Source organism: Pseudochaenichthys georgianus, chromosome 22 (genome assembly GCF_902827115.2).
Source record: "Pseudochaenichthys georgianus chromosome 22, fPseGeo1.2, whole genome shotgun sequence".
NCBI lineage: Eukaryota > Metazoa > Chordata > Actinopteri > Perciformes > Channichthyidae > Pseudochaenichthys > Pseudochaenichthys georgianus.
In genome coordinates, this window is record NC_047524.1 from 11,187,524 (window position 1) to 11,212,581 (window position 25,058).

The 25,058-nt window shown below is 41.7% G+C and overlaps 1 protein-coding gene across 1 annotated transcript in view; it reads right to left on the minus strand.

Moving 5' to 3' along the window:
• LOC117467852 (uncharacterized protein C14orf132) overlaps positions 1–24,361 on the minus strand; it is a 37,103-nt gene extending 12,742 nt beyond the window's left edge. The window contains exon 1 of the mRNA XM_034111739.2: positions 24,073–24,361. Coding sequence (XP_033967630.1) covers positions 24,073–24,099 — 27 coding nt within the window. The 5' untranslated portion in view covers positions 24,100–24,361. The remainder of the gene's footprint in view (positions 1–24,072) is intronic.
• Positions 24,362–25,058: the final 697 nt, after the last annotated feature.

The window sequence follows — 25,058 nt, forward strand, 5'->3', positions numbered from 1 at the left end:
ATAGTGATTATTCAATGTAATACAATGATTTTTATAGTCTGGTATCTGAAAAATGTCAAATGGCACTGATGGGCCCAAATGGGCCCAAATGTGCCCAAAGCTTATTCCGCCTGGACTTTATTTTCATAAACCTCTCTAAAAAGGTCAAATGTCATTTGTTTTGCCTCAATCTTGATACAGGGTACTTATTATATGTTATAATTTGGATTCCTAAAGCTTTTAGGCTACTAACCCATCATTCAAGGTTGGTCTTCACTATAAGTAATGGGTTTTCTTTAGGCGGAGACAGGAATTTACATTTTTTTGCTATGTTCCATCTGAATTTACTCTGACACAGAAACATCTATATTGATTCTGACACTTCTACATCCAACTCACAGATGTAACCTTGCTTTGATAACAAAGATTATTCATATAAACCTTTTAGAAGTGAAGTTACAGTCATTTGTTCTGGGCATGTCATTTTCGAGCCTGAAACCTGAAAAACAGGCTCGGGGTTTAACAGGTTAAGAGGAAATGCCTCTAAATTCTATCAGGAGATTTAAAAATCACAAACTGAATTGGGCAGTTGAAATTACAATTTTGGTAATAAATGTAAAACTGTGAATTAATGTTTCATATTAGAACATGATCACAGCATAATAGGTTTAGTATGATTATAATGTTGTAAAGAGAGAAGGTAAAAACCCTGTATTAGTTTGGACCTATTCTTCTTCAAATAAACTGATTCTCCCTTTTGGATTGGGACAACTTAAAAGACATCTGCGCTCTCCTCTCCTGCTTCAAAGGTAAGATTGCACCCTGCCACACTCACACTTAGGTAGGGCCACACCTCATTTACTGATATCAAAATCCTTCGGGATCGCTTAAACAGATTTAAGAGAGTTGTCTAAATTGAAACGGCAGTTAATTGAACCTGGTTCTTCGGGGAGTTAATAGAGGTGAGATATTGCTGACGTTGGTGGATCTGATCCAAGCAGTAAACTTACATAGACTCAATAACTTCGGTTAGGTCAATTAGTAGGTCTGAGTAATTTCCCGGAATAAATTATCAGCCCTCACCAACTCTTACAGTTGGCATACAGGGAACTGCTTTAGGCTGGTTTAGGTCCTATCTATCTGAACGCTCTCAGTTTGTATGTGTCAACGATGAATCTTCCACACAAACCAAAGTTAGCCATGGAGTGCCACAGGGCTCAGTGCTCGGACCTATTTTGTTCATATTATATATGCTTCCGTTAGGCAATATTATAAGGAATCATTCTGTACATTTTCATTGTTATGCGGATGATACTCAACTATATTTATCAATCAAGACTGCCTCAAGGACTTAAAAACGTGGATGACCTTAAACTTTTTGATGTTAAACACGACCAAAACTGAAGTTATTGTACTTGGCCCGAAGAATCTACGAAACAAATTATCTAGAGATATACTAACTATGGATGGCATTAATTTGGCCTCCAGTGAGACTGTAAGGAATCTTGGTGTTATGTTTGATCAGGATTTCTCCTTTAACGCCCACATAAAATCAATTTCAAGGACCGCCTACTTCCATCTACGTAACATTGCAAAAATCAGGCATATCTTGCCTCAAAACGATGCAGAGAAACTAGTCCATGCATTTGTTACTTTTACATTACATTACATTACATTGCATTTAGCTGACGCTTTTATCCAAAGCGACTTACAATAAGTGCGTTCGACCAACAAAATACAAACTTGAAGAAAACAGAATCATATAAGTACATCAGGTTTCATAGAGCAAAAACATTTCAAGTGCAACTCAACTGGCTTTAGGTAAGCCAGTCCTTTATTAGTATATAAGTGCTTTGTTAATAGTTCTATCGCTCGAAGTGGAGTCGAAAGAGATGAGTTTTCAGTCTGCACCGGAAGGTGTGTAAGCTATCTGCTGTCCTGATGTCAATGGGGAGCTCATTCCACCATTTTAGAGCCAGGATAGCAAACCCACGTGTTACTTCAAGGCTGGATTATTGTAACTCTTTATTATCAGGGTGTACCAAAAAGTCAGTTAAGTCGCTTCAACTGATTCAAAATGCTGCAGCACGTGTACTAACCAGAGTTAGGAAAAGGGACCACATTACTCCTGTTCTGGCTGCCTTACACGGGCTCCCTATAAGATAGAATTTAAAATTCTTCTTCTCGCCTACAAAGCCCTTAATGGGCAGGCGCCATCTTACCTTAAAGAACTCATTATACCCTACTGTCCTACTAGGGCATTGCGTTCCAAGAATGCAGGGTTGTTGGTTGTTCCCAGAGTCTCTAAAAGTACAATGGGAGCCAGAGCCTTTTCTTATCAAGCTCCACATTTGTGGAATCAGCTTCCAGTTTGTGTTCGGGCGGCAGACACCCTATCCGTTTTTAAGAGTGCGCTTAAGACCTTCCTTTTTGATAAAGCTTATCGTTAGGGCTGATTAGATTCAGCCCCTAGTTTTGCTGATATCGGCTTAGTTTGTCGGGGGACATCTTACTTCTTCCTTCTCTCTGTCTATACCTGTGTACTCTCATGTTCCGATTAACCTAGCTTCCCCAAATGTCTTTCTTTTTGGTGTCTACACACACCGGGATCCAGAGTCATGGATGATCCTGTTGCTGCGGTCCTGTGTCCTGGATCTTGAGTTGTGGCTGTGGTCCTGATCCTTGTGGATTCATCTTCCTATTATACACACATGCATTTCCAAACATTTGGACTACCTATGTTGCAAATGTATTATCTTTTCAATTTACACACGGCATCTATTGCACGTCTGTCCGTCCTGGGAGAGGGATCTCTCCTCTGTCTTACGAATGGGTGAAGCAGGTAGGACTCAAATGCAGAATAACGAAAAGCGAGCTTTATTAAATAATAAAGCTGTGGCAAAAACAAGGCAGAATCCAAAATATCCAAAGCAGCACAAGGAACACAGACCGTAGAATAACATGGTGGGGAAACAATGAACCGACATGGAACACAGGGGAAGACTAGACTAAATACACAGAAGGGTAATCACAGAACAAGACACAGCTGGGCAGGGGAGGAGAAACACAAGGACGACAGGTGAACACAATCGGGTAATCAGGGAGGGAAACAGACAGAAAGCAGGCAGGAAACGGGGGTGAACACTTTACACAATAAAACCCAAGGACAAGAAAAACACCAACACAGACAAAACTACAAACGTGACATAACATGAGAATCGTGATAGAATTGTGACAGAACCCCCCCCCTCAAGGGACGGATCCCAGACGTCCCAAAAAAAAAAAAAAAAAAAGAAGTCCAGCAGGGTGGGTGGAGGGGGACCGGAGGGAGGACACATAACTAGGGCCAAGAAAGGGTGGGTGGAGGGGGTCTGGAGGACTGGTCTCGGGCGGACGGCCCGGGGGAAAGGCAGAGACCAAGGAGGGGGTCTCGGGCGGAAGGCCCAGGGGCAAGGCAGAGACCAAGGACGGGGTCTCGGGCGGAAGGCCCGGGGGCAAGGCAGAGACCAAGGAGGGGGTCTCCGGTGGACGGCCTGGGGGCAAGGCAAAGTTCAAAAAGGGGCGAAGGCCACAGCGGCCAAACTCAGGGGGCCGTGCATGAGGGCAAAAGCAGCGGCAGGAAGAGTCAGGGGGCCGGGCCCGAGGACGAAGACCGCGGCACTCAGGGGGCCGGGCTCGAGGGAGAAGACCGCGGCTCTCAGGGGGCCGGGCTCGAGGGCGAAGACCAGACAGCTCCGGAGGCCGGGCAGGACCCGGTGTCGGCCGAACAGGAACCGGAGCCAGTGGGACAGGCTTCGGCAGGATCCCCCACGGAAGAGGACCAGTAGTTGGCAGGACCCCCGGTGAGACAGGTGATGGTGGGGCCTCCAACGGAACAGGACAAGGGGTTGGCAGGACCCCCGGCAGAAGAGTGGTCGGCGGGACCCCCAGAGGAACAGGACATAGGGTTGGCAGGACCCCCGGCAGAAGAGCAGTCGGCGGGGACTCCAACGGCACAGGACAAAGGGTTGGCAGGACCCCCGGCAGGAGAGCAGTCGGTGGGACCTCCAACGAGATGGGACAAGGAGCTGGCTGGACCCCCGGCAGGAGAGCAGACGGCGGGACCTCCAACGGGACGGGACAAAGGTTTGGCAGGACCCCCGGCAGGAGAGTAGTCGGCGGGGCCTCCAACGGCACAGGACATAGGATTGGCAGGACCCCCGGCAGGAGAGTAGACGGCGGGACATCCAACGAGACAGGACAAGAAGCTGGCAGGACCCCTGGCAGGAGAGTAGACGGCGGGACCTCCAACGGGACAGACATACGATTGGTAGGACCCCCGGCAGAACCTCCAACAGACCAGGACATTGGGTAGGGACTTGAGACGTGACTCGAGAGGGGAACTAGAGACGGAACTCCAGAGGGGACTAGAGGAGAGACTAGAGGAGGAACAAGAGGAGGGACTAGAGGAGGAACTAGAGGAGGGAACTCGAGAGGGGACTTGAGAGGGGAACTAGAGAGGGGACTCGAGGAGGGACTAGAGAGGGGACTAGAGGAGGGACTAGAGAGGGGACTAGAGGAGGGACCTCGAGAGGGGACTGGAGAAGTGACTAGAGGAGGGACTAGAGATGGGACTAGGGAATTGACTAGAGGCGGGACTTGAGTAGGGACTAGAGATGGAACTCGAGAGGTGACTCGAGAGGGGACTGGAGAGGGGACTCGAGAGGGAACTGGAGATGGGACTAGAGAAGGGACTTGGGAAGGGACTCGGGAAGGGACTTGGGAAGGGACTTGGGAAGGGACTTGAGTAGGGACTAGAGAAGTGACTAGAGGTGGGACTGGAGAATGGACTAGAGAAGGGACTAGGAAAGTGACCTGAGGAGGGACTAGAGGAGGGACTATGGCAGCTGGGACCAGGACTGGGGCCGGAACCATGGCTGCTGGGGCCAGAACTGGGGCTGTAACCATGGTTGCTGAGGCCGGAACCAGGGCCGGAACCATGGCCGCTGGGGCCAGAACTGGGGCCGGAACCATGGCTGCTGGGACCGGCACTGGAGCCGGAGCCGCTGGAGTACGGGCTGGAATCCTGGCTGGAATCCTGGCCTTGCATCTTCCAGAGACCTTTTGGAGGCTCCGTGGACCTCCAAACGCCAGACGGGTTCCTGAGAAAAGGTCTGAGGTTGGAACTGGAGCCGCTGGAACCGGAACAGAGGCCTGGACCATGGCTGTGTGGGCCAGGTAATCGAGCAAGGAAACATAGCTCTGCGGGCCGGTACTGGTGCATGGATCCATGGCTGTGGAAACCGGAACTGAAGCCGGGATCATGGCTGTTGGAGCACGGGCTGGAATCCTGGCCCTGCGTCTCCTAGAGGCTTTTTGGAGACTCTGTGGACCTTCAACAGGACAGTAGTCGGATCCCAGGAAAGGGTTATAAGCTTGTGACATTTCTTCAGGGCTACTTGTAAAGGTTTGTAGCCACTCAGGCAACAAGCTCCTGAGCCAGGGCTTGCGAGCAACCTCCCGGCGTGCCTCCTTCAAAGCAGCCTCTTTACCCCGTCTAGATGAGGCGTTCTTCCAGGTGTAAAAAATGTACTCCAGAGAGTACCCAAGACATTCCGCCTGTGGGGCCAAAACATTAAAATCTGCTGAGTCCAAATGTGGTCGGTTCATTCTGTTACGAATGGGTGAAGCAGGTAGGACTCAAATGCAGAATAACGAAAAGCGAGCTTTATTAAATAATAAAGCTGTGGCAAAAACAAGGCAGAAGCCAAAATATCCAAAGCAGCACAAGGAACACAGACCGTGGAATAACATGGAGGGGAAACAATGAACCGACATGGAACACAGGGGAAGACTAGACTAAATACACAGAAGGGTAATCACAGAACAAGACACAGCTGGGCAGGGGAGGAGAAACACAAGGACGACAGGTGAACACAATCGGGTAATCAGGGAGGGAAACAGACAGAAAGCAGGCAGGAAACGGGGGTGAACACTTTACACAATAAAATCCAAGGACAAGAAAAACACCAACACAGACAAAACTACAAACGTGACATAACATGAGAATCGTGATAGAATCGTGACACTCTGTTGCTCTCCCTGAGGTTTCTCCCATTTTTCCCTTTAAACTGTGGGTTTTCTCCGGAAGTTTTTCCTTGTACGATGTGAGGGTCTAAGGACCGAGGGTGTTGAATAGTCATACTGATATTCTGTACAAACTGTGAAGTCCACTGAGACAAATGTAACATTTGTGATAATGGGCTATATAAATAAACATTGATTGAAAACGTCTGCCTCTTCACAATGGTCAATAACAGTGAACGGATGGTTATTAAAGTAAGGTAAAATAAACAGAATTACACTAAGCCTGGTTAGTGTTGCCTGACTTTATATAAGTGTTTTTACAAGTGTGTGGTCGCGTTCTAGTCACTTTGCTCAGCGCTACTGCTTGTTACAACTTGTATTCGCCGATCTTGCCGGGTTGCCGAGTGGGGCCAGCTGAGAGAATAGACCGGGGCTGAAGTCGAATAGTCCATTTAGCTTAGGAACCTTCCTAACGGAGTGAAATTACCCGGAAGTCCCTCAGTGGCAGCCATGATCAAGTGCCGTTCGAATTCTCTAAAGATGATAGGAAAAGAGGTTTCAAACTCTCTTTATAACCTCCTTTAGAGTAGGAACGACTGGACCTCCCTTGATGAAAGGAGAGGAGAAAATGCTGCCCCACAATGCCTTGCGGCCGCAGCATTTGCCGTCACACAACAGTCGGCCGGTCACGAAAACAACCGATTATTACCGATAAATGATATCATGAAAGTTACGGTGCTTATTAAGCATTTTAAAACGTATGTGGTAAGTTGCCAAAGTGCTTTGTTTTGAACGTTCATCAGTATTATAATCAAAGAGAAATATGAACGTTAGTTTTGACTGAAATGATCAAATAAAGTCAGCATTTCACAGTCTTTACTGAGCTGTGTGGGGTTTGTTCAACTTTTAAAAGATGTTTGAATGGTGATATACACACTGATAGATGTTAAGGACTTACGTTTATAATAAATACATCTGTATTGATTTTAAGATATTTTCATAGTTCATACAATCATACGTATTGGGATCATTTGTATTAATGTGGACCGGAGGGAGAGGGTGACGAGCATAAGTTTCACTTTCCTTTTTTATTTAAATTCCAACTTTGGTCATGAAGAATATGTTTCTCTGTTGTCCACGTTCATAAAGTATAAAACAATAGCATCAGAGCACGGTGCAGAGTCTCTAGATGAGTTTACAGTAGTCCGTCGTTCTTATTATACATCCATGTAGTCCGCTGTATAGAAAACTGTAGTTTCCATAGTTTCCCCACAGCAGCAGACGCACATTCATGACGTCCGCTGGCGCATCATAAACACGTCGGATAGTGAAAGTGCAGTCGGATTCTCTAAAGTACCACAGTCTCTTCTCCTAAATCCTTTTGAATTCTCCTATCCACTATTCCTTAACCCTGTGACGTTTCACTCAGAGGTCAAGGAATAGACGATAGGGTTAGACCAGGGCTGCAGTCGGATAGTTTAAAAATCAGCTCCTAAGTTCTAACCCTATCGTCTATTCCTTGACCTCTGAGTGAAACGTCACAGGGTTAAGGAATAGTGGATAGGAGAATTCAAAAGGATTTAGGAGAAGAGACTGTGGTACTTTAGAGAATCCGACTGCACTTTCACTATCCGACGTGTTTATGATGCGCCAGCAGACGTCATTGTGTGCGTCTGCTGCTGTGGGGAAACCATGGAAACCACAGTTGTCTATACAGCGGACTACAACATGGATGTTTAATAAGAACGAGGGACTACTGTGAACTCATCTAGAGACTCTGACTGCACCGTGCTCTGATGCTGCTGCTTTGCTTTATGAACGTGGACAACAGAGAAACATATTCTTCAGGACCAAAGTTGGAATTGAAATACAAAAGGAAAGTGAAACTTCTGCTCACACCTGAGTCAAACTTCTGCTCGCGATCGACTGGGAATCTCCTCGTGATCGACCGGTCGATCGCGAGGAGATTCCCAGTCGATCGCGAGATGTGTCTAAAAATAGAACAACAACATTCTGTTTTATCGTTAATGTCCTGTAACATAATGTTTCTGTGCCAGAATAATGCACTTGAACGCATCAAAGCTTTGTGATTGGCCGGCGTGACCCCATGTGTCGGGGCGTGGCTGGTGGGCAGTGGGCACTATTTCGCTGACGTTGTTGTCCGTGTTAACAGGAGTGACAGTCCGCACACACACAAGACCGCAATTATGGCAGAAGCAAAAAAGCCCTAACTATATAATTTTCACTCCGAGTGGGAGGATGATTATTTTCGTATCTATTCCAATCTGTCTCATCTGCAATGCGAGAGTGGCTTTAGCGAAGAAGGGTAATTTAGGAGCGGCATTTCAAAACAGTGCACAAACGCTACGAGACGGAATTCCCTCCTAATTCTGCCCTACGCTCCCAAAAGGGGAGGGGCCTGAAAGGACAGCTAAATGCACAGCAGTCCATTTTCACCAGGCCCAACAACAAGAGCAAGGCTGCTACCATAGCATCTTATCGTGTCAGTCACGTTCTTGCGAAACACATAAAGTCTTTCAAAGATGGGGAAGTTGTGAAAGAAGCATTCCTGGAGGCTGCCGACACGCTTTTGGGGGACAGTAAAAATAACAGTAGCATTTCAACAGGTTGTTGATATAATAAAAACTCAAGTTAGATACCGTTATTAATCAACTGTAAGTTTTAGTTTGTTTGAACTCATTCATTATAATTATTGTACAAAATGGTATAAGAATGCCAACATTAAGATATGTTGTGTTTAAATTGATTATAGTCTATTATCAATTCAGGTTAAGAAACTAGTGTTGCTTGCATCCTATTTTAAATGGCATTTATCTTTATACTCTACTAAAATGCAACAAAAAAGAGTTTGATTCTATTAATGTTGTCTTTTTTATTGCACTTTGGCAGCAGATTCCTGTGTTGCTTCAGATCTGAGTTGTCTTATTAGTAAGCCGAATGTATACTTTTGTAGCAACACTGTTTTTATATAATGGCAAAGAAAGGGTTCAGAGTCTTTTCTTTTTTTCCTGTGTCATATGTGGCAGCACTGTTCAATGTTTCTTGAAAACATTACCCATTGTAGTATGTGACGTGTGAATAAACTCCAACTCTGTATCAACAACACTGTTGTGTAACTTCAGTTAAATACTTGTATGTGTGTAGATTAGAAAGAGGTAAAATAAAGAATCTGCAGTATTTTATGAAGTATTAATCGTACAAAGGTCAGTTTTATACAAGTAGAAGTGTGTATTTACCTGGTAGTAGGCTGTCAGTAATGGCTACGCCTCTCTATTTGGACTGGTATATCTCTGCAGACTGGCAACTTTAAAAGTAGCTCTCGGTTCAAAAAAGGTTGGGCACCCCTGGGTTAGACGTTAGGAGCTGATTTTTGGATTATCCGACCGCAACCCAGACTCCAGCAAAGGTAAATTGTGTCTAGAGTGCGCCATCTAGTGGAATCAACTAAAATGCTGGGTATTGCAGGAAAAAGGCAAAATTAATGCGGTCTTTACTATAATTTGGACAATTTTGTACCAATATTCGGCGGGCCGGATTCAAAACCCCAACGGGCCGTATATGGCCCGCGGGCCATAGTTTGCCCATGCCTGCTATAAAAGCTTGTTACCATCAGTCTGCCTCTGCTTGTCTCCTGGCTCACACTCTTTTATGTTAATTTGTTTTTAGGTTGTTTGATCACACGGAATAGAGTATACACATTTTGTATCATTTCCCATTCTTAAAGGGGCCCTATTATGCTTTTTGGGGTTTTCCATTTCCTGTAGTGTATTATATAGATTGTTGTGAATGTGAATGGTAAATGGGGTGTTGCAGCACAGGCAGTAAGAGCACTTTTTGAACATTAAACCATGTAAACATGTCACAGTGGAGGCACAAAATACAAATATGAACCTGAAAATGCATAATATCTCCTCTTTAAGAAAAAAGGTCTACTGTATGACTAAGCCATGTAAAAAAAACCTAACTTATATATATATATATGTTTTAAAGAAAGGTATAAAACAAAACTGAAAACCATTCAAATGTTCAAATGCTATTAAAATGTAAATATTTATCTGGTTAAAAGTAGAAACAGTTGCTCCGTTGATTTGCATTTGGAACAATGAGGAGAGAATTGATGAAAACAAGTCTTACTGTAGATTGTCAAAAATGTAAAAACAATGTGTTTGATTAAAGAATGGCTCAAATAAAATAGTAAATTAAATATTTTTACTGCAGAAGATTTGTTCTGATAAAAGCACAGTCAAAGTCATTATCCAACCTGAGGTATATGTTGTGTATCTCAGCAGCAATCAGAAAACTGTCTGAGTAGGTGAAAAAAGATCACCACCCTCTGTATCTGTTGCTGGCGTCAGACGCCCCTACGGCTCCATCCATGCCTGCTCATTGTGCAGTACAGAGACATTTCAGGCGGAAAGATGGTAGCCCTTAATTGAATCTCCACTCATGTAAGACTCTGCTGAGGGTGAACCAAGACTGTGAGACTTAATATACAGAGCAAGCAGAAACACCCCAATGGGAGATGAAAAGCTCTCATTTTAGCTCAACCATCTTCATGTTTTCTATTAAAGGGGACCGGACCTATCATGCAAAATGCACTTTTGTACGTTGTTTATACATGAATATGTGTCCCGGTGTGTCAGGGAACTCACCAAGTGTCAGAAAACACAACCCTCTCTCTTTTCCTCCATACCCAAATCTCTAAAAACGGGGCTGCAACGGAGTTGATTATTATTTGAATTTTTCTGACGTCAGAAAAAGGGTGCTCCGCCTATATGGGCAACTCTCCACCTATCAGGGGAATGAGAGAACGCTCGAAAGCGCTGGAGATGCTGTAGTACATATGCCAGGCCTGTAAGTGGCGCTGTGGTTTGCCACAAAAGCAGAATCAGCCCTTGCAAAAACAGGGCTGGAAAAGAGCAAATAGAGCGAAATGAGGCATGGCTAAAATGCATGATCTGTTTGGTATTTTGAAAAAAAAACTTCACAGACATGTTTTATATAGGTATGGCCCTACAATATATGTTTAAAATATAGCATGATAGGTCCACTTTAAACGGCATCATCATTCAAATTCCAGGCAACATTTGAGGATAAAGAATGTTTTTAAAAAGGAAAGTTTAATCCACTGATTGTTATCGAATGACTTGCATTTAATTTTTACAATTAGAGTTCTACAATTATTGTTAATCATTCAATCATTTTAGCTTTTGTTTTCCATGGCCTTTTTGTATCCTTTTATATCCTCTCTGATTCTGCATACAGCAAAAGTGATCTTCATGACCCCCACATACCATGCAATTAGCATTTACATTTACAGCATGTGACAGATGCTCTTATCTACAGCGACTTACATTGTAGTGCTGTGTCTTTCTGTACTGTAAGAGAACTCCACCGGGACATGAGACTGAGAGGTAGCAGAAGTTACTCAGGAACGAAAGCCAGATGGGAGGAATTTCTCTTCCTCTGACTCACACATACAGTTTGCATTGAAGTAAACATACAAATTGTAGGTCGACATCATTTCCTTTTTAGCCTATTCTGTTTAGTGTATTTTACATGGTTTAAGTGATGAAATTCAGATCAACAGAGCAGACATTTAAGTACACCTACAAGAGAGTATCAGTCAGAGGTGGGACCAAGTCCTTGTTTTGAAAGTCCGAGTCAAGTCTCAAGTCAGGATGGGCAAATTCAAGTCAAGTCCAAGTCCTAAACTTTGACAAAACGAGTCTTAAACAAGTCCTTATGTGCTTTTCACCAAATGACATCGATCAACAGAATAATACTTAATAATTAAACTGCTTTTTATTAGTCACATTAATAATTTAATAATCCATTTTCTCTCTGCTGGTAAAATAACGTGTTTTCTTCTAGTTTAAGAGGGATCAGTAAGGTAAGGCTACCGTGACGGTTTGATTCAGAAGGAGTTTAATGTATAAGATCCCTGATGTTGAGGTAACCAGAATGTTTATTTCCACTGTGTACAACATGTTATAAGGGACCCACAATCTATTTCTAGATTACATCTACATCTCACACAAACCTAAAAAAAAGTAAGAAGGGTTGAGTTAAAGAAGTGGAAAATGTTCTTGCATTAGGCCCAATGTCATAATAAAGCCATGGTTGAATCTAATCTTTCTTCAGTGTGTAAATTGCCTTCAGCGTAACAACACAAATGCTGTAATATGAAGTTAGCATTTTACCGCATGTACTGGTGTAGCTGCTACAGCGCAGCATATACCGCTGCAGGTTGGCATACGCATTTATGAATGGTCGCTGTATGTATTTCCCCTGTGGGAGGAGGGGGTTGCTGGGGGTGTTATACATTTGTCACGCGAGTGCCATTTTGGCCTAGTTACAGTGATTTCAGATACTGTAACAGTTCAACGGTGCTGCCTTACTCTGCATGCCCTCAGTCTTGAATTAATATGATGTTTACAGTATGTGTGTGTCCTTGTATTTATGTTAGTGTGAGCACTTACAGTGTCAGGAATGTTTGTTAGTTCATGGATAATGTGACAAAACACATGTATGCATCAGCCAAATCATGTGAATTATTCCTTATACTTATTCATCTTATTACATGCATTAAAACACACTTACTCTCACACACACACACACACACACACACACACACACACACACACACACACACACACACACACACACACACACACACACACACCACTTGCACTTTAAAGCGCTGCATTTATTGTTACGTACCTACTGTCCATAAATAACAGCTACAAATAAATGGATTTTTGTATTCCTACTCTGATGGAAATATATCACATTGAGCATCGAGGCGGGTGTCAGGACACAGAGCCTTGTCTGAACAGCAGGCGTGTGTTTGTGTGTAAGCTGGTAGCATCCCATAAAAGAGTCTCAGGTGTGAAATTAATCAATTACACCGTGTTCACACTCTCTGATCAGCAATTGCAGCACTAAACAAAAATAATGTCTTCTAAATGTTACAATTGTTTGAATGTTTTATTGTTTACACATGGGTGAGTAAATAGTGATCCTACATTTCATTGACCTGTAGGTGTTGTGTAAAGACAACAGAGTAGCTATAAGCCAAAATGGATGTGTCACGTACATAATGCAGTGTTGTGTTGCACTACAAGGTGAAGCTCAATACTCAATGAGCCATTTTCACTGGAGAAAAATGCCTGAGATCACAGAGAAACCTCATAAGGTAATATGTTGCAAATAGCTCAAGGGTAAAACAGTGAAACACAACAGACCAAAGAGCCACACACTACTGAGAGTGATGCATTGTTAGGACTGATACTGTGTTTACTACATTATGGTATTTAGCTCAAACACATAAAAGCATCTGGGAAAAAAAGCTTGGAGCTCTAGCGTTGAATTGATTAAAAACTCCTTGTAAGAACCATGAAGAATTCAACATTTTAAGAAAAATCCAAGTTAGTGTACTTCTCCATGCATACCAGCGGGCATTCCAAATTATATCCATACGTAATACAACTGACTGTACAGTGCCTGATTCATCATCGGAGCATTAAAGTTGCATGCACCCGAAATGAGAAGGTCGGATTTGCTTAATATAAAACGAGGCTAGCATTGTACGACAAAAATAGCTGTAATAAATCTGATGTAAAATATCAGCAACAACACATTGAAGTAATGCCCAGATGACGGGTGTAATTTACCTTTTGGGAAGTTCATCAGCAGGGAAATTGAAACTATTCCATTTGTGGTATAATGATCAGATGCATATGACACAAATTAGCTATAAGACTGAAATATGGTAATTGAGTTATTATAATAGGACGGGTGTTATATAATCCAGGATAATGAGATGGTGTGTGGATACTGTGGGTTCTTTACAGACTGTGCCTGAGCCGTGGCTACATACTGAGACTGTCAGTGAAACTTTAACTTTCTCTTAGGGCAACAGTGTTTCTGCAGGTATATTATGTGCGATATAACCTCAGCTTCTTTGCAGATTGAACATGAGTGAGTGAGCGGGAAGGGCGGAGAGAGAGGCACGTCTGAATACTACTGTATGTCATTAGTTTCAGGGCAGCATCCTTTGAACAAAGCCCAAGGTCAGACTCAAAGAGTAAGGCCCAGCGAAACAGATCAAATCAAAAGCAGGTTTTGCTGTTGGTGTTAATATAGAAGCATTGTTTGAAGTCACTAGAGTATTAAAGCTTGGGGTGAGAACTGACTTAAATTGCTGAAAAGCTGCACCAGAAATTCTGTTGTCTAAAAAATGAAAAAAAGCTCCAAGAAAACACGTTTTTCTCTTTGTGTATACAGGGGAGATTTACTGAAATTAAACCCAGGGAACAGAACATTATAATTTACAACTCTTGGCAAACTAGAAAAAAGCTGTGCTGGAGAGTAGACTCCAAACACAAAATTACTAAATGTTCTGTTCTGCATGATACTAATGAATAAAACTCAAAGTAATGATGAATTTCAGCATCTGTGGTGATCTATTTAACGACAATCATAATACATCTCAGCTTCCTCCTTGATGGTTTGTTATCTGTCACTCACCATTTTGCGAGCCTTCACAAAAACCAAACCATGCATTGTTTAACTTCCATAAATACATCCAGAGTTCCCTTTAATTAAAAGAACTGATCATGAGCTGAATTTCAAGTTTATGTGCATAGAGCTTTTTTTCTTGTATTATTCTTAAATTGAGTCAATAATCATAAGTTTCAGCCAACATTACAATACAGGGGATAAAGCTGATTCCATAGTTCATACCAGCTGAATATCAGAGGCACAGTTATATAGGAAGCATCATGCAGTTAGGGGGGTTAGGTCTATCAGGGAAATATGTTATTACTTCATACTTGGCTGTCACAGTCCATTAAATCTCCCTTTCATTCTCCCCAGGACTTTTTTCAATATGCAATCATTCATTTCAGGTTAAAAACAGCTGGGATATGTTTGCATCTACAGTGCAAACATATCGTAAACTGAGATAACATGGAGACACTGGGAAATTACGTGCAGTATTGTGGCAGCTGAGTCGCATTATATTCATCAATCAGAGAGAACCGAATTATTTAACCAGTAACTAACGCCTCTGTAAGCCCTTAGTTATGGTTGATTCTGTCAAGTTTCCTTTTCCTTCATGGCTGTTTACAATGATATTGGTTGCAGATTGACTCCTCAAAAGCTCATTTTGAAAAGGATGGTAATTTGGCTTCCTATTTCAAAGAAGCTACCATAAATACATCAGGCTAAATTCACAACAAATGAATCATTTATAGCTATTTTAGCTGAACCCCACAGAATAATAGTATGCAATGTCCCATGTAAGGATTGGTCAAACAATCTTGGATCACACTTTTCCTCTTTTATTTTGGTTTTGGTCTGTAATGAAACAGTTTAAAAAACAATAACGTAGGGCTGCTCGATTATGGCAAAAATCATAATCTCGATTATTTGGGTCAATAATTGTAATTGCGATTATTAAATCCGATTATTCATTGACTTTGAAAACATCCATTTATTGGAGAAAAAAAATGTGAACAGTATGTTTTTAACAGTGGATTACCCTGAACTTTAAGTAGAATTCAACTGAAAAACCAAAACAAAAAAAAGTAATAATAATTTTTTTTTAAAAATCGTTTTATTTCGATTACGTTGTTTTCGTAATCGTTGCAAGCCATAATCGTAATCGCTATTAAAATACAATAAATTGAGCAGCCCTACAATAACGCAAATTATTTATAAGAATTTCAACTTTTTGTGAATACCAAACCTTGACAGGCCTGCTGTGCCTAGTAACGGTTGCTAAGTAATGATTGGACAATTGCTGCTAAGGGGAAAGGGTTAAGCAAATCTGTTTACATGCTGTTTGGCGCCTGCTTCAACCTTATCAGAGCCAAAAATAGAGACCTGCAGCTTCCTGGTGCTAAGTCAATAGCTTTTGGCTCAGAACAGTCTCATAATACACACATGCACACAGAAGGATTCAAACTTGTATTTCCGGATCCATACCTGTGTTTTTCAATGCACACACAAATGTATTCCGTTTCATATACATGTAAATAAAATCCAAATACAGAAAAAAGTTTTACATAATGTATTTTTGATCCTCGCTTATTAGTTTTCCGCTTTAAATCCCCTGAACCTGCAAACACAAACAGCTTTCTGTGCACCGATCGCTTTGCATTCGTGTGTGGGTTTTTTGAGACTCCCCTGACGGTCAGCCGATTCGTACTTGTAATTTTGTCTATCTATAGCCAATCAGATGTCTCCTTCATTCTAAGCCAATCACATGAGCTAGCCCCCACGAGGGTAAGATTACTTCATATACGCATTTTGCGCAGTCCGGTCAGCTCGCTAAACAGAGGGCGGAGCATCAGGTGATCATGCAGAGCAGCTTGTCTCCATCAGACTCAGCAGCTGATCTGATCTCTCTCTCGCGTCCGGTTATACTTCACTCGCGTTTATGTCCATATCGATCAGATCCAGCTCTCCTGATCGGCCTTTATAGAGAGCACCGAACAAACTATTAAGAATGAATATCGGCCGATAATGACCGGCGGGGCTCCCCCCGTTAACAGGTCACTGTCTAGCACTGGCTTCGTAGTGCACTGATCGATTAGGCTAAGCTAGCCTGTAGCTGCTCCCTCCACATTCACAACAACTTCATGCAGACATAAATAAAGCAGCTGTATTCGCCATACAGGAAACACACATTTAAAACGGTTTTGCCTTCCGTTTTTGTGTACACAAGCATTCATCAATGGTTTGGAAAGTGGCGCTGTACCTTAATAATATAAAGGCTTGTATTTGCGTGCATTTCCTGTTCGGAAAGTGGCGCTGTACTGAGAGTGGAGGGTGTCCTGACATTAGCGCCTGCAGGCAGGCTCCATGGAGCTGTCAGCTCCGGACTGCGCAAAATGCGTACATGAATCGCTACGTCATGAACGCAATAAATCTACCCTCGTGGGGGCGCGCTCATGTGATTGGCTTAGAATTGAGGAGACATCTGATTGGCTATAGATAGAAATAATTACAATACGAATCGGCTGACCGTCAGGGCAGTCTCAAAAAACCCACACACGAATGCACAGCGATCCGTGCACAGAAAGCTGTTTGTGTTTGCAGGTTCAGGGGATTTAAACGGAAAACAAATATGTGAGGATCAAAAATACACATGTAAAACTTGTTTCTGTATTTGGATTTTATTTACATGTATATGAAACGGAATACATGTGTGTGTGCATTGAAAAACACAAGTGTGGATCCGGAAATACAAGTGTGGATCCTTTTGCGGATCATGAAATACAAGTGTGAATCCTTCTGTGCGCATGTGTGTATTATGAGACTGTTCTGAGCCCATAAATAGCTCCCAGTGAGAGCATTAAGATTTCTCACTTCAACAGCAAGAGACCGATGTTGCTACAGTATAGTTTAACCCGACCACCTGCAGCTGAAGCAACTCTCCCCAAAAAGCAACAGTTACAAAAACCTACACCATTATTTTTTAATGAGGTTTTGTTTGATTGTGGGGAGTATGACGTAAAAATCAGTCATCCAAAGCAAATCCCCAACAAAATGCTGCTCAATGTGTTTGTTCTTAATGTTTCTGGCCCCAGTGTATTTTATGTTCCCTCTCATGCAGTACATCCATCAAGTGAAAGTAAACCACAAAGTGGCCCTGCTGTGAAAAGCAGGGTTACATCTTCATCACTTTGTGGCTTCCGGTACATTTTCCTCATTTAAAGGACCTACTTTTTAACATGGCATCCTGGTCGGTTGCAGCGTAGTAATGTCTTTAACCCTTCTGCTGGCTTTCACATCAAACACTTTCATATATTGTTCACAACGAAACACAACAAATCTCACTCACTTTGGTGTTTAACGTTATTCTATCAATTTAAGTTGTATTTATATCTACAATGGAGGCATAGACATGAAGGGATGAAATGTGCAAGTACATTAAAACCCCTTAGACAGTTCTACCCGGGACAACCGCTAAATAAAGAAACCAGATCTAACAAAGAGCGGCTTTTCATCTATTTAAATCATTCATTGGTTATCTTAGACCATACAGCTCCATCTAATTGATTTAAGGTTAATGTTGTGTTCTCAACCTATTTACAACCACCATAAAAGTGGAAGAGGTCTGGGAAAGGTCTTTGGGAGTTTTTTCCCTATCTCAAGAATATAGCTTTTATATAAAAACCAATTGAGGAAAAGGCAGACAAAACACCGGAGGGGAAAGGAAGTCCAATAAATGAAAAGGCTTGTGTACCATTATGACACACTTCAAATAAGCCTCTACTATAGAGACCAGGATATGTATTCTTTAAAAGGGACAGTCTGTGCATGAAGAATCCACGGGGAGATAATATGATTATGTAATTGAATTTTTTATGCAATTTAGAACAAAGATGGTCTCGATATAGCCCTTGTGGCGGCTGCTATTTTGCAAAGTGTGTTTAATAGGAAAATAATCTCATCTGTGAACTATTCATCTTTCATTACCATTTCTGGCTTCATATCAGTGGTAGAGGTGCGCAAACAAATCTCCTCACTACTGTATGTCTCCAGCCATGATAATTATGACAGTTAATTTGCTTCAATGGTTATTATAATCTAAGTAACTTGGCAAATAATTCTCAAAACTGCAAATAAATGCGGCATCAGGTCAATGTATTTAAACAATTTACCATATCTACCATCATTTTCATCGTATAATAATCTAATCTGTTTGTGTTGACTTTCTAGATCTTTTGGTCTATTATTATAACAAGGTCTATTTTCCAGTCCTGTCTGCTCTTGTTGCTTTGGGTTAACACATGTCTCTGTTTGTGTAGAGCCTCTAAACTGCTCCTTCCATCCCCATCCTTTCATTCACATCTATCCTCTCTAACACGGGCAGATATATACGACCCTGTCAGGTAGAATGACTCAGAGCCACAGCTTCACTGAATAAGTAATTGAATAATGAGAACGGCTGATGGCCTGTCATGAAAAGACAAAATATCTAAAATGAAGAGAATGGAAACAGACCTTAAGCGTCTCATTGTAAGGCATAGCTTGGATTGTTTGAAGTGGGGTTGTATAAGGTATCCATCGTCATGGTATTAGTAGATTGTGGTTGGCACACGCCTAGTTTGGATAAATATATTTTTCTTTTACCTAAAAGACAGATCGGTCCAAATAAATGAATATCAGTTAAGAGCAAGCCACATTTAGAATATGTTCACCGCTTGACCTTGCCATCTGACAAGTCCTTGCCCACAGGGAACTCAAGATGGTCAATACCTAACTCTTTAGACAGTAATGGAAAGGAAATACATGTAGATTTTCCTTTTTTTACACATGGGGATAAAAAAATGCCACAATAGTACTTTTTTAAAAGGGTTTCTGTGTGTATGCTATCCATGTGCACATGCATAAATGAGTAAAAGGCCAAGGCCAGTGGGTCACTGTGCACTGAATAGACACAGCCTTAAGGGTTTTGCCGTCCTGTGTGGCAGATATGTCAGCTGGAGCAAGGCTGAGAATGGAAAATGCCCAGGAAGCCCGTCTACTATACTTTAAACTTGACCTCAACATCAGTTAGTGACCAGGGAACACACCGGCTTATTTGTTATGCCTTAACATCTGCCATCGCAATAATCACAAAGTGCAAAGGTGCAGTTGGTCTTGAAAAATACATGTAGCAAAAAGTAAGGCACCTTCAAAATAGATCTTAATAAGGAGCTGAGGGAAGTTATCTGAAACAATTCAGTCTATTTGAAAAGATAAAAAATAAATTGCACTCCACCTTAGTATTCAAAGCTTAACTGTGATTGTCACCTATTAATCCATGTTTTGCTATGCTTGAGGATGCCACCACTTTCAGCCTAATGAAGTACGCACTTTTTCATTTCGAACCAGTGAGGCATTGCTGCCAAATGCAAATGATTCACCAAACACAAAGCGCACCCATTGTTCTGCAGAGACCTATTTAGCATGTTTCTGTGATATCGTACAATATCATTTAAACAAAAGAACAGTGAACAAATTGCCAATTATGTTGCCAGTCTGAAGTGGTATTCTGTGGTAAACATATGATGCATGCTCTTGTCTTGGAGAATGTGTTTTTGTTGCATGCCAGACTTAGTTTTCTCGGGAAATTAGATTATGAAAGATCTATACCACTAATGAACTTAATGGGTTCTCTTTAAATACACTGACTAGTAGATCTTCTGAATTACTTATTCTTGATCGTCTGCTACAGGGAGAAAACACCCAGCCAGGTCCTCTAAGTTAGACCCCTTTAAAACTTTCCCTGTTTTTATGAGAGAAAAGTTATGGCAGCATCAGTCATCTTCAAGAGTCAAAGTGATGGCAAAGGTTCAGTGATTTGCAGGCGGCAGAGCTATGCTGAGATGGATGGTCAAAAGAACCATCCATTGTGAAGTCAATCTTCAAAACTCCAGGGACAATTTCCTGACTTAATTCACAGTCACCATTAGTGAATGAATCAAGGCAATGGGAGGATTTTCACCTCAGTAAAATTAGCCATTAGCCTTCTGATGGGTCTGCAGTCTGGAGGTCGAGGTGTATGAATGCTCCGAGAAAAGGTTAACTGGATGAGCTGTAGGAAACAAGTTTGATGAGATGGGGTCATGGGGAACTGGAAGCAGAGCCTTATTTAAGCAAGGCCATGACTCCTGGCACTAAATAGTTGTCACCTTCTACCATGACTCTTCGCATTTTAACTCTTAACACAACTGGCCCATAGCATATACATTTTAACTGACATTATACATACAAATGTAAAGCAAATGTAGGCAAATGTTTACAAATAAATGGCAAAACGAAATTTGCAAGACAAGCAGCAGGTGGCACCAAAACTTGAAGACAATTATACCGTTGCAGAAGAAGAGGCCGCCACAGGACGGCGTAATAAATTGAGTGATAATCCATACCTCATTCAGTTTTAAAACATTGTAGAAAATGGTATTGCCTCATTAATTTGAGGAACGATAAAACAGATACAGTGGGGCAAAAAAGTATTTAGTCAGCCACCAATTGTGCAAGTTCTCCCACTTAAAAATATGAGAGAGGCCTGTAATTTTCATCCTAGGTACACTTCAACTATGAGAGACAAAATGAGAAAAATGAGAAAAATCATCACAATCATCACAATTTATTTGCAAATTATGGTGGAAAATAAGTATTTGGTCAATAACAAAAGTTCATCTCAATACTTTGTTATATACCCTTTGTTGGCAATGACAGAGGTCAAACGTTTTCTGTAAGTCTTCACAAGGTTTTCACACACTGTTGCTGGTATTTTGGCCCATTCCTCCATGCAGATCTTCTCCAGAGCAGTGATGTTTTGGGGCTGTCGCTGGGCAACACGGACTTTGAAATCCCTCCAAAGATTTTCCATGGGGTTGAGATCTGGAGACTGGCTAGGCCACTCCAGGACCTTGAAATGCTTCTTACGAAGCCACTCCTTCGTTGCCCGGGCGGTGTGTTTGGGATCATTGTCATGTTGAAAGACCCAGCCACGTTTCATCTTCAATGCCCTTGCTGATGGAAGGAGGTTGTCACTCAAAATCTCACGATACATGGCCCCATTCATTCTTTCCTTTACACGGATCAGTCGTCCTGGTCCCTTTGCAGAAAGACAGCCCCAAAGCATGATGTTTCCACCCCCATGTTTCACAGTAGGTATGGTGTTCTTTGGATGCAACTCAGCATTCTTTCTCCTCCAAACACGTCTAGTTGAGTTTTTACCAAAAAGTTCTATTTTGGTTTCATCTGACCATATGACATTCTCCCAATCCTCTTCTGGATCATCTAAATGCTCTCTAGGAAACTTCAGACGGGCCTGGACATGTACTGGCTTAAGCAGGGGGACACGTCTGGCACTGCAGGATTTGAGTCCCTGGCGGCGTAGTGTGTTACTGATGGTAGCCTTTGTTACTTTGGTCCCAGCTCTCTGCAGGTCATTGACTAGGTCCCCCCGTGTGGTTCTGGGATTTTTGCTCACCGTTCTTGTGATCATTTTGACCCCACGGGGTGAGATCTTGCCCCAGATCGAGGGAGATTATCAGTGGTCTTGTATGCCTTCCATTTTCTAATAATTGCTCCCACAGTTGATTTCTTCACACCAAGCTGCTTACCTTTTGCAGATTCAGTCTTCCCAGCCTGGTGCAGGTCTACAATTTTGTTTCTGGTGTCCTTTGACAGCTCTTTGGAGTTTGGAGTGTGACTGTTTGAGGTTGTGGACAGGTGTCTTTTATACTGATAACGAGTTCAAAGAGGTACCATTAATACAGTTAACGAGTGGAGAACAGAGGAGGCTCTTAAAGAAGAAGTTACAGGTCTGTGAGAGCCAGAAATCTTGTTTGTTTGTAGGTGACCAAATGCTTATTTTACCGAGGAATTTACCAATTAATTCATTAAAAATCCTACAATGTGATTTCCTGTATTCTTTCCCCCCATTCTGTCTCTTATAGTTGAAGTGTACCTAGGATGAAAATTACAGGCCTCTCTCATCTTTTTAAGTGGGAGAACTTGCACAATTGGTGGCTGACTAAATACTTTTTTGCCCCACTGTATATGTCTGGAGCAATAAAGAGACAATTTGAACCTTCTGCTAATACTGCTTGTTTTTGGTACTTGTATTTGCAGGGATTATTATGATTTTTAGTTGCAGCCATCATTAAGCATACATTCTTCACACATGTTGCAGTAATGTTAAACTGCTGATAATTTTGTTTCCCTCTTGCTTATCCATTTTGAGAATACATTTGCTCTTTTTTTAATAAAAGTTAATAAAATGCTCTCACCAAATGTGTTGTGCAATATGGTTTCCACATTCTTTAAAATTGCTTTCTGTAATGACTTTTAAGGCCAGCTCATTTTCTGCCATGCACCATTACTGAGAGCGCTTTCTGCATAGCTGTGCATCCTCATGCATCGCCAGGGCAGAAGAAACATATTACTTTGGCAGCAGAGTCCCAGGCTCCAGCTGAGTGTGTTCAAACACTGTGGTATTCAACCATTCCCAGTTGTGATTATGAGTAACATAAATAGGCTGACCTGCCTTTCCCATGCTGTCAGCTGCTCTAAGTATGGTTCATGTGCATGTCTATCTTATCTGTATACAGCTTCTAAAATCACAAGAGCACATTGAGTCCTTAAAGACAATGGATCACCAGAGTAATGTGAATTATAACCCTGATTTTGATAACTTCATTCACCAAAAGTTTGCATAATTATTATGAATAATGCTGACTATTTTTGGATGTAAGATTTCATTTTCTCCAATGTTATCACTCTACCTCTCATGTTGAAGAACAATTTATTCTCGGATGGCTCCATGCTCCAATGACATTTAATTCAGGGGTTTATGATTTATAAAGATTTGGGGGCATTTCGGTCCTGCACAACAGCCATTGGCAGCAAATATGATGCTGTAAAGTCTTTTAATAGCAGTTGCACAGAAAATGGCACAGTACAAACCATACGCAGGCAGACACTGAGAGAGGAGAGGATAATAATAGTAATAGCCAATCAGCTCCTATGGAAACAAACGACATGCCCAAAAAGATGCACAATAACACATGTTCTCCATTCATCCAAAATCAATTAAAACAGCCATATTCCTCAACACAATAGACCACAGGGTCTTGGTCAAATCAAACTGTTGTAATTTCACTGCAAAAACAAAACAATAAAATGTAATTAAAATATAAAGGATAACAATATAAACTAATTACTAAAATACCTCTACAAGAATGACCATATAGAAGGGGAGTACTAAGTGCCATAAAGTCCCATTAGCTATATTACGGATATTGATTTTCCAGTTAAGGGAACCAATTTATGCTAAACGGCTTGATAAATGGTGTTCAGACTACAGAACATGTAAAATTGATAAAGTGCATGGACTTGTTGACCGGCCACGCCCATGAAATCAATAGATAAATGTACAAAAGTTAGAACCTGATTAACCTCTTTGTGCAAATGAGAGAACATATATCTCACCTGCGCAGCAATGAAGGACAGATCCATCCTGTTGCTGCGTTCAAGCCAAGGCACTCAACGAAAGATGCAAACGTGCGTAGTTGTTTCTATTATTCCCCGATAGAGCATTTGCCTTCTTTTTTATTTTTAACTCGGCATCCACAGTGTTCTGCAAGTTGGCGGACTTCACGTGGGCATGTCGAAGATGCAGATAAGAAAGAAAAAAAACGAGAAAGAAGAACCGGGGGGAAATGAGGAGGATGTATCAGAAAGAAGCTGAGCAGACGGAGAAATGAAGAGATGTAGACGCGCGCGAGACGGCATGAGCGTGAGGCAGGAGGAAGGGAGGGGGGAGGCAGAGGGGGAGCTAGACTGGCACATGTAACGAAGGAGGTGCAAGTCTTTGTCTTTCTCTTTCTCACACACACACACACACACACACACACACACACACACACACACACACACACACACACACTCTCTCTCTCTCTCTCTCTCTCTCTCTCTCTCTCTTTCTTAATTTGTCTAGTATTAGATTTCCATTCAGTCTTTTATGCAAAGAAATGTGTCTACAATATTGTCATTGAAATATCCACTAATTGAAACGTGTATGTGCCTTCAAACACACATGTCCATTTGGCCAACTATTGTTTTCTTTCGACTTAGGCCTTTTTTGAAATCTCTTGTTTCTATTCAAATCTCAGAACATTTATTTATATGTATGTATTTAGGAAAACATATACCTGTTTGTATGACACAACATATATAGTTAAGAATATATATAAAGGATAGAAAGTAACACCAGTATTTATAACTCATTAGAACGATTTAATGTTGGTTCACATCATCCTTATTGAGTATGGGTCTATGTCGTTACCGGCTTCCATCATAAGATCATCAAGATGGTTAGAAATGTTTGAGCAAAGCCCCTGCCATTTATTATTTATTTTAAAGATTTATTTATTTATCTGCGGCTTCGTATTATTTTGTAAGAATCGAACAACAAT